The 10,000-nt window shown below is 45.1% G+C and overlaps 1 protein-coding gene across 1 annotated transcript in view; it reads left to right on the forward strand.

The window, feature by feature from the left end:
- Positions 1 to 1,078: 1,078 nt before the first annotated feature.
- The window catches only part of kansl1a (KAT8 regulatory NSL complex subunit 1a), a 21,613-nt gene continuing 12,691 nt past the window's right edge, over positions 1,079 to 10,000 (forward strand). The window contains exons 1-2 of the mRNA XM_058406453.1: positions 1,079 to 1,599; positions 4,442 to 5,751. Of these exons, the coding sequence (XP_058262436.1) occupies positions 4,508 to 5,751 (1,244 nt within the window). The 5' untranslated portion in view covers positions 1,079 to 1,599; positions 4,442 to 4,507. The remainder of the gene's footprint in view (positions 1,600 to 4,441; positions 5,752 to 10,000) is intronic.

Genomic DNA, 10,000 nt, shown 5'->3' on the forward strand with positions numbered 1-10,000 from the left:
CATGGTGTATTAAGGTTGGACTGGAAGAACTTGAGTATCCTGCATGGAGCCCTGACTCTGACTCAACCCAACTGAACACCTCTGGGATGAAGTGGAACACCGACTGAACCCCAGACCTCCTCACTCTTACAACATGATCTGGACATTAAATATATTTACATATACTTAATCCATTTATAAAATATATTGCCAAAAGGACACCCCTCCAAATCATTGAGTTCAGGTGTTGTTTTTCAGGAGTTGGATTCGGCCCCTTAGTTCCAGTGAAAGGAACTCTTAATGCTTCAGCTTCATACCAAGACATTTTGGACAATTTCATGCTCCCAACTTTGTGGGAACAGTTTGGGGATGACCGCTTCCTGGTGTTCAGCTTCAGCACACCAAGACATTTTGCACAATTTCATTGGTTAGACATTGGTCAGTTTGGGGATGGACTTTTCCTGTTCCAACATGACTGCACACCAGTGCACAATGCAAGGTCCAAAAGACATGGATGAGTGAGTTTGGTGTGGAGGAACTTGAGTGGCCAGCACAGAGTCCTGACCTCAACACCTTGATGAATTAGAGCAGAGACTCTTGTCCAACATCAATACCTGACCTCACAAATGCTCTTCTAGAGGAACGGTCAAAAATTCCCATAAACACACTCCTAAACCTTGTGGAAAGCCTTCCCAGAAGAGTTGAAGCTGTTCTAGCTGCAAAGGGCGGGACAACGCCATATTACATTCATGTGCATGGAAAGACAGACGTCCCAAAACTTTTTGCCAATATAGTGTATATAATATAATATAAAACATCACAAGTGTCCTTACACAAACACATAACAGCATGTAAGCACAGGTGAGTGTGATGGTCAGGTGTCCACAAACTTTTGGTCATATAGCCTACGTCCTAATAGCAGGCCCAGGCAGGCTGTGGTGTGGAGGCACACTATTGAGGAGGGCAGAGTGCGGTTTGGGACGTGGCCAATTTAACAACGCGTATTTCCGGTAAAAAAAAAAAAAGAAAAGAAAAAAAAGGACACGCTCGCGCCCTCTGGCGGCCCATGTGCGCGCGCGCTTGTAATGTGGCGGCGGCGGCGCGTGAGGCATGTCTTCTCCCGCCTCTGCGTGCGCTGTTTGGCCAAAGCGGTGGAGAGGAGAAGAGATGAACCGGCCGCCATCTTCCGCGCGCTTCTCCCTCTAACGATGATTCAAAAATATCCCGAAATCGGTGATCTTCAGCGCATCGACCCTGTTCATAAGGACGTTTAGTGACGGATCTTACACCCGAGGCTCAGAAAAATCGTTTGGCGTTGTATGGAAAAGTGCATTTTTTTGTTTGCGTTGAACGCGCCGAGCGGACGGCGAGGTTGCAGCCTCGTCAGCTTCGCCCATTTCGTGATCACGGAACCAGACCGAAAGGGCGCGTGAATGAAAGCGCGGCTTCACGGAGAACGGGAAAGGGGATTTGTACGCGGCGCACGCGCCAGGAATGATCCAGAAGCCTGTTTGCTTTGGTCTACTGCTTATTTGGGCCTTTTTTCTTTAGAGTGCACGCGTTTTATACTGAAACGAGTGCGGAATCGTTGTGCCGAAATTCCCTCGCGCCCGTCACGTGGTAGGTTCCTCCTTTTTTCTCTTTGTGTTAGACTGTAGTCAGTGTACAAGTGCAGCTTAGCGCGCTAAAAAACAACACAAGCTCCTACCCACATCTTTTATATATATATTTATATATGCATACGTGTGTGTATGTATGTATGTGTATGTATATATATATATATAATCATGCATGCATGCGCGCGCGTGCATATATGCAACGTTTCATATATTTGTGTGCGTGTGTTTGTGTAAGGAGCTTCTTTATTTTTAACTAAATATACAATATAACTGAAGGTTTATAGATGATTAAATATGTCCTAACTCCATTACCAGGAGATGTCCAGCTCATGTCCTGTGCCTTTTAAATGACTCCCAGCCTCTGATAATGTGTGTGTGTGTGTGTGTGTGATATTAATAGCTACCTAGTTTGGTGGAGCGGCTAATGCGCTAAAACAATATGCGTTGCGAAATTAAGGTCAAGGACTTGTTTACCCTGTTTGTGTGTTTATTACCTACAGTTCAAAGAGTATGTGTATATTACTACAGTGCAGTGGGGTTGTGGGGTTGCAGTCATTTCACACATAAAGTCGTGTGTGTGGAGAGAGAGAGAGAGAGAGAGAGAGCTAGCTTGTCTCTCAGCGGGGTTATGGCTAACGCTAGCCCGTCTCAACCTCGCCTTGGGCTGGGCCACACACACACACACACACACACACACACACACACACTGCAGCTAGCCATTTTTGTTCTTGTCGTGTTAGCTAGCTGACCAAGCATCTAAATAAGCTGAAATGAAGGTTTGAGTTGAAACCCGAGCCCTTTGTTGTTTATTGAAGACAATCTCCTGTGAAACTCTTGTGAGGCGGAAACACCGCGAGGCGTAACGAACTTAACCCGCTTTCTTTGCTTATTTATTTCGTCTTTTTTAATTTGCTTTCAGTTTACAATTTGCCAGAATGTCCAGCGTGTGTGTGTGTGTGTGTGTGTGTGTGTGAGAGAGAGAGCGAGAGAGTATTTTTCTAATGAATTTTCCGCCAGTTAGCCACGTTAGTAAGGCGAGCAGATGTGCATAAGGCTGTTGCATAAGTGGAGCTGATTGAAATGCCGCACACGGCGGCTATAGAGCTGCATGGCCTCCTCTTCCATTTCTCTGCTACTGTATCCTGCTCTCTTTTGTTCAACATTATCCTCACCTTTCACTCTTATTATTCCCATTTACCCCTCCTGGAGTTTAATCATCATCTTTTCTACCCATTTAAATCAAATCAGGCTGAAGTACCTCATATTAAATCTGCCTCTCATCACCCTCCTTTGCTAATTAACAAAAACATCACCTTAAACTACATGCTTAACAATTCCCCATGAACAACTGACAGGAGGTTTAGTGGCGTGTCATGTTTATGGTACCGAAAATACTATATTTTGAATTTAGATTTCCTTCGTTAGCATGTTTTCACTTTGGTTTAATGCTTTTCCTGCATTACCCACGGTGCCGTGGGATTGGGATCGGGAATATCCATAGTGGTGCAGTGGGATTTATGCAGCTCGTAACTCGGTACATGTAAATAAAATGCCCTATCAGTTTGAAATTCCAGCATGGGATCAACGTGTCCAGTGAAGGTTCATCTTCCAGGTTGTGCACAGAATCAGACATAATGGATATGTGTGTGTGTGTTATGTTTAGATCAGACCTCAAACAGCCACTGTACTGTAAATATACGTCTGTCATCGGCAGAACACCAAGGCACCCGTGTTGCACTTCACAAATCGAATGCGGCGAGGCACATGGAACGCAGCATTAACCCCGATTCAGCTCCATCTGTTGATTGTGATGCAGCGGCGCTTTAATGTCATCCCGTTACTTCAGCTCCTCGCCTGCTACCACTTCAAAAGCTTTATGATAATCTAACGATTACTAGCCGAGTCGCCGTGCAGCTTCGCTGTATCGTGTTATGGAACATCATGGAGTCCGATGTTTTTTTTTTGTTTGTTTTTCATGTTGTTTCCTCATTAATTGAGGACGTTGCTGGAAAATGAGACGAGAAGCCAAGCGTTAATGAGTTACCACTTGTTTTTCAAATCGTAAAAAAATAACCCATAGTCATTGCATCGTCAGTGTGAATTATTATACAGAAATAATAAAAACGTGGCACAAAATCAAGAAATTATCAATAGAATCATCACAAATCTTTCAGCATACACACATTTCACATGTTTCCGGGTGGAGCTTCCCTTTAAAGAGCAGTGACTCATGTGTGTGTGTATTGGTAAGCACAAATTACCCCCTTCGTCCACTTAAAGTCGCATCCTTAATTCCATTAACACAGATGGTCAGCTGAAGAGGAGATGGAAAGAGGGGAGGAGGTAAAGGGATAGCTTGCGCTTATATAAGCTTAAAGAGTAGTAGAGGCTTTCCCCCCCTTCATTAACATCCATCCTACAACTCAGCGGATTCCTTTGTTTTAAGGTCACTGAGTTTTTGTTCTGTCCACCAGTTTTAGAGGCCAGCTGTAAGTAATAACTGGCTTTTTCTGTAACTTTAGACTTGTATGATATCCAGTTAGTAAGACAACCAGTTAAACTTGTTGCACAAGCTTAATGTTTTTTGTTTCAAACACAAATATGTGCCACTTTTATGGTGGAATATTTAAGCGATTGAGGTTGTGTTTTTGAAAATGAGGTTTATTAGGCGAGAGACCTTCTCATTGAGTCATAACCTGTCCTTAACTTGCTGAGTTTGACTGTGAGAGATGGGGAGTGCCATCTTAATCTCCAGCTGATAAACAGCTGGTTAAGGATAACTGCATGTTTTGTATTGTGTAAAAAAAAAAAAAAAAACTCCATTCCAAGTCTTCTTGTTTCAGGCTCTGTAGGTGGGCTGGCGTTGACGAGTGCAGAAGCAGGCTGCTGTGCCCTTACTGCGGCCCTGCATGGCTGCGATGGCGCCCGCTCTGACCGACGCCCCGGCCGAAGCCCGCCACATCCGCCTCAAACTGGCTGCAGAGAGCAACGGCAACTCCACCAACCTTCTCCTGTCGTCCTCCATCTCCCCGTCTGATACAGCGAGCACCAACGGCAAGCGTCACCACGAGGACAACTGTCGTCACTGCTGCAACGGCAAGGAGTCGCTGTCGGAGCCGCTTAGTCTGGGCAAGCTACAGCCGCTGGTGGCCTCCTATTTGTGTTCGCATGTCGGTCCTGTAGCCGAAGAGGGCGTCCTGATCAAGCCGTCGGTGCTGAAGAGCCGAGGCCTGCTGAACGGAGATCTGCTTCTACGTACTGCGCTGAGCGGCGGCCAGCCGAAGAGCCTCGTCAACGGAGGAGGAGCAGGAACTGGAGCTGGAGGTGGGAGCGCAATGGTCCCGGTCAACGGACTGGCCAAGAAGGCTGCCGTGCCCAGCACCGCGCTGCCCGAGAAAGGTAGCGTGGCCCCGTTGAACGGAGACAACGCTAAACCTCCCACCGGTGCTGGAGCTTTGTTACCGCTGTCATCCAAGTCCGGTGATGTGATCCCGATGGTGTTTGTGCCGAGTGCAGATTCCAAGCACGCGAGAGAGCTGGATGATTTGCATAGCAGAGCGCCGGAAGATACAGGAGTCAATGGCTCTCCGGAGAATCCGCACTTCAAATCTGAAGCGCCCTCTAGTGACTGGTCCCACGCCGATATGGCTGGAGCACTCCCTGAGACGAGTAGTGCCAACAGTGTCCCAGTCGATGCCTCTCAGAGCTCAACCTTGTGCCAACGTAGCCCTTCTCCATCCTCCCCTTCCCCTTCTTCTGGCGTAGAGGCGCTAATCCTCCGCGAGCGAGCGCAGCAGAGCCAGCGCCGGCAGGCTGACATCTCGACACGGCTACAGCGCCTGTGCAAGAGGCTTCAGGTAGTTCAGGCCAAGCAGGTTGAGCGTCATGTCAAGCAGCAGCTCACCGGCTTTTTGCACCACACCGTGTCCCAGTCCTCCTCTTCCTCCTGCAGACGGGACACCTTTTCCCAGCTCCTTAAGGACAGCTCTTTACCCTCGGAGCTGGCAAAACTGCACCAGAGCAGCGCCACCAGCCTGCGGGTTGCGGAGGCGCAGTTCGACTCCGACGCCACCGAGAGCAGCTCGGGTGGTGAGAGCGACGTAGAGGAAGAGGAACTTGCCAGAGTGGACACTGAGCAGCGGCATGTCAAACTGTAAGTAGCCATTCTTTTTTTATATATATATATGTATATATGTGTGTATATGTATATGGTTGGATAGAATTTAAATCATATTCAGAGGAAGTAAATAAGCGGAAAAAGGTTTCTTTATTTTTAACCTGGAGTGAAGGCACTTGACATGGTTCCATCCACAATTAAATATATTCTTATAAATATTTATTTTTTAGTTTATCTTGTATTGCTCTGCAGAAATGCATGAATTGTGTTATCTATTTTCAGCTTGGAAATGAAACTGTAGTGTGTTAAAGATAATTCAGTGTGGTAAAGATACTACTACTTATTTATTTGTTTGTTTATTTTTTAAACACAAAATTGGATGAATGTGAAGCTGAAGCTCGCCACCTTGCCCCATTCCTCCTTAGCGTGTGTTAGACTCTCGCGGCTGAACAACAGATCATTAAGTCAGCTCTGAGTAATTGCGGGTTGTGTAGGTGATGTCACGTTCTTCATCTTTGCCTTCGTCTTCATCAGGACACGAGAACGAGCAGCTTTGCTCATGTTACAAATATCCTAACCTAGTCGAATTGCTCTAGCTACGGTCTCACGTCCCGGATGGCGCTGGACGGTGAATATGACTCTACACTGAACTTTGTCTCTGAAACTCTGGCTTTGTTTGCTCAGTGAGATCATAGATCTTCTTGTCATAACACGATCTCGTCTAAACGCCGCATCCGTCCTTCTTCCTCGGCCTCGTCATCTCACTTCAAAGCACAAGGATACGTAAAAAAAAATAATAATAAAAAATTGTGTCCAGCTGGAAGGGATTGCTGCTGGTTTATTTATTTATTTTATTTATTTTATTTTTTCTTGGGGGAAAAAAAAAATTGTCCACCTGGAATGGATTGGTGCTGGTTTACGTATTTTTACTATTATTATTTTATTTTTATTTTATTTTTAAATAAAAGTTGTCCAGCTGGAAGGGATTGATGCTTCTTTGTTTTTATTTATTTATTTATTTATTTATTTTTTCTCAGGAAAAAGGAAAAAAAAATGTCCAGCTGGAAGGGATTGCTCTTTTCCTGTTTTTTTTTTTTCCTCTTTTTTTTTTTAATGCTATTTTTGTATATTTTATCATTTTCATTTATTTTTCCACAAAAAAGTTTATTTATTATAATTCTATTTCTAATCTTATTTATTATAATTGTATTTTATTATATTTATTAATTTATTATTTTATTTATTTATTCTCAGGAGTTGTGTCCAGCTGGAAGGGATTGGTGCTGGTTTACTTGATTATTATTTTATTTTAATTAATTTATCTATTTGTTTTTTTTCTCAAGAAGACAAAGTTGTGTCCAGCTGGACATGGTGGTGTTTGATTTTATTTATTTATTTATTTATTTATTTATTCATTTATTTATTTATTTATTCATTCATTCATTCATTCTTGTTGGTTCTTTCCAACGTAAACCAGCATCTATCCCTTCTAGCTGGACACAGCTCTGTTCTCTCTCTCTCTCTCTCTCTCTCTCTCTCTCTCTCTCTCTCTCTCTCTCTCCATATTTCTTTTCCCTGGATTTATTCGTTTCGTCTGTACGGTGGCTCTGATGAAAAAACCTCCCCTTTTCCCCTTCCTGTCTGGTTTATTTTAAAGCTGAAAGTCGGTGTTGAATTGTGGAAGCTGAGTGTTTAGGGAAGTGAAACAGGCTGAAAGCAGCAGGTGCACGACACTGAGGCGGTCAGCAGGCCGGCGTCGCGCCGTAGGCCGATTATTAATGAAGCCCTTGGCGAAGGGGAGAGGCCGGGACACACGGTCAGGCTTGCTTTTGAAACTTTGACCTAAATAATCAAACAGCCGTGTGTGGAGAGTTTGGATGGCAAATTTGACCACTGGGACGTGTCACTTTAGTAACCGGACACTGCTTTGCTGCTAATGTTTTTCAATAAATTTGTTTTGTTTTTTTTCTCTCTCATTTTTCTTCTTCTGCTTATTCTTTCCTTCCTGCTTGACCCCTGGATATGTGTCATGACTCTCATGTTAACAATCCTGTCTCAAATATTAAAATTTTCAATTCTAAATGTCCGTCCAGCGAGCTGCATATCTGACCTCCTATCAGAACATGAAAAGCGTCACGCCCCTGAATCCCGTGAGGTTTAGAGCAGGCGAGGTTTAACGGTCAGTCACCGTGTGTGATGGGATGGTGACCTCACCGTCTTCAAAATGCTGATTAAAATGCGTTTCTATCGTGCGCTCACGGGCGCATGGACACCCTCGTCCAAGTTTTCCCTTCTGGACTCTCAGACCCTCAAATCGTACTGCTCTGACCGCCGCAGTTCAGAGCCTCCGCCCAACCCTTCAAGGGAAGTCCAGAACGATTTCTTGAAAAACATCTGAGTTGTTTTTTTTTGTTTTTTTTTCCTTTGGAAATTTTGAACAAGGTGATCATGTTAGAACCCGGATCACCGCAGGATCTCTCAGCCCTGATCCACAGATCTGTCAACTGACCAGTCACGTGGTCCTCCTGCGGTTTGGCTGTTTGTCGCCTCGCACTGTCTGCGCTTATGGGCGTGGCCTTTTTTAAAATATATATTTAGTTCTGCTTCGTCTTCGGATTGGTTGCTCCAGCAGATCATTCTTCTGTTAAGGAAAAAAGATCCACTGCAATGTCACTCTGCCTCACAGGGCTCTCTCTCTCTCTCTCTCTCTCTCTCTCCTGTTCACTTCTCCATGATCTCAGAGTGACCGCTGAACTGACTCTGAGTCACGCTGGCTGAACTCGACACTCTCTCTCTCTCTTTTACTCTCCCTCTCTTTCCCTCTGTCGATGACCTCAGGCTTTCGGGCAGCTGTTTAGAGGAACTGAAGCCAGTTGTGCTCCACCCCATGCTGAAAAGATACGCCGTTAAACCGAATAATTAGTGAGTGACGTTGAATTGCGATGTGAATCGGCGTCAGGTCGAGGATCTGGACGTTAAAGGTCACAGGAAATCTGAGATGGACTCTGGTTGTTGCTCCGCCTTTCTTCCAGTTCAGTGTCATTGGTTTATTGTGAGCTGGTTCTGAGATCTGCCCACAGTCGGGTGATGGTTCTCGCTCGGGGCTGGAGTGTGGAGATCTCAACATTCCCATTTCACACGCTCGTGTGTGTGTGTGTGGAAACTAATGATGTCATCATCACCTAAAACACACCCACACACACACAGGTTACTTTACCTCGAATGCAGACCCGAATAAGAGCTTTCATGTTTTCACACCATTTTGAACAGGAAGTCTCGGGTTCTCTCTCACCCTCTCCCTCTCTCTCACCCTCTCACCCCCCTCTCTCCATCTCTCTCTCCCTCTCTCTCCCTCCCTCTCTCCTTCTTTCTCACCCTCTCTCTCTCTCTCTCTCTGTGTAGAAGTTTGTTTATTGCGTGATTCCGTTATCCCGCCCTCGCTGTTCATGCAGGTTTCAGATTTTCACTACATTATCAGATGCCTTGTGTTAATTTATGCGTACGTCCCGGACGACAGCAGGACCCTCGCGGCGGCCATCTTGTGGTTAACAGCGACGATAAAGCAGCTTTATTTCTCCCTCTTTCACTTCATCCAATCAGGTTACACGGCCTTTTCTGACCTTCTAACTCTCCTTGGCTCTGTTTTTTCTACTCCAGTTCTCTCCTCGTTGATCCTCGTCTATTCTCTTTCTCCTTGCATACTTTTCCTTTTTCCCTCCTTCCTACTCTCTCTGTCTCTCTCTCTCTGTCTCTCTCTCTCTGTCTCTCTCTCATACTCAGATTTTCTCTCCTCTCTCGGGTGTCTGTAATGACTCAAGCATTCCAGCTAAGCGTGGACTCGACCCTTTCAGCCCTCACGCCCTTCTCTCTCCATTGTCTGTCTCAAAGAAACGCCTTCCTGTGTGTGTGTGTGTGTGTGTGTGTGTGTGTTCTGTAATAAATGCTTTATTTCATCGTCACAATATCATGAGAAAGACGGTGTAGTTTTCTGGAGATGATGTCGTCTGCTCCCAGACTCATGTAATCTACCCCACGCGCACTCTGTATACACACACACACACACACTTTATTGTACGTCAGTGTCAGCTCCTCTGTAGAAAGTCGTTACATCTTTTTGGTCACAACAAAAACACACACACAGGGAATGCTGGCAGTGATGTATAGAAAGAGTGAGATCTACAGTGTGTGGTGTCGCTGGATCTTCTGTGTATTAATCCTGACATTCAGCAGACTGAGTCATAAAGGAGGAAGAATTCAGATTCTAGATCAATCTGTGAGGAGAAAT

This window comes from Hemibagrus wyckioides, linkage group LG13, assembly GCF_019097595.1.
Source record: "Hemibagrus wyckioides isolate EC202008001 linkage group LG13, SWU_Hwy_1.0, whole genome shotgun sequence".
NCBI lineage: Eukaryota > Metazoa > Chordata > Actinopteri > Siluriformes > Bagridae > Hemibagrus > Hemibagrus wyckioides.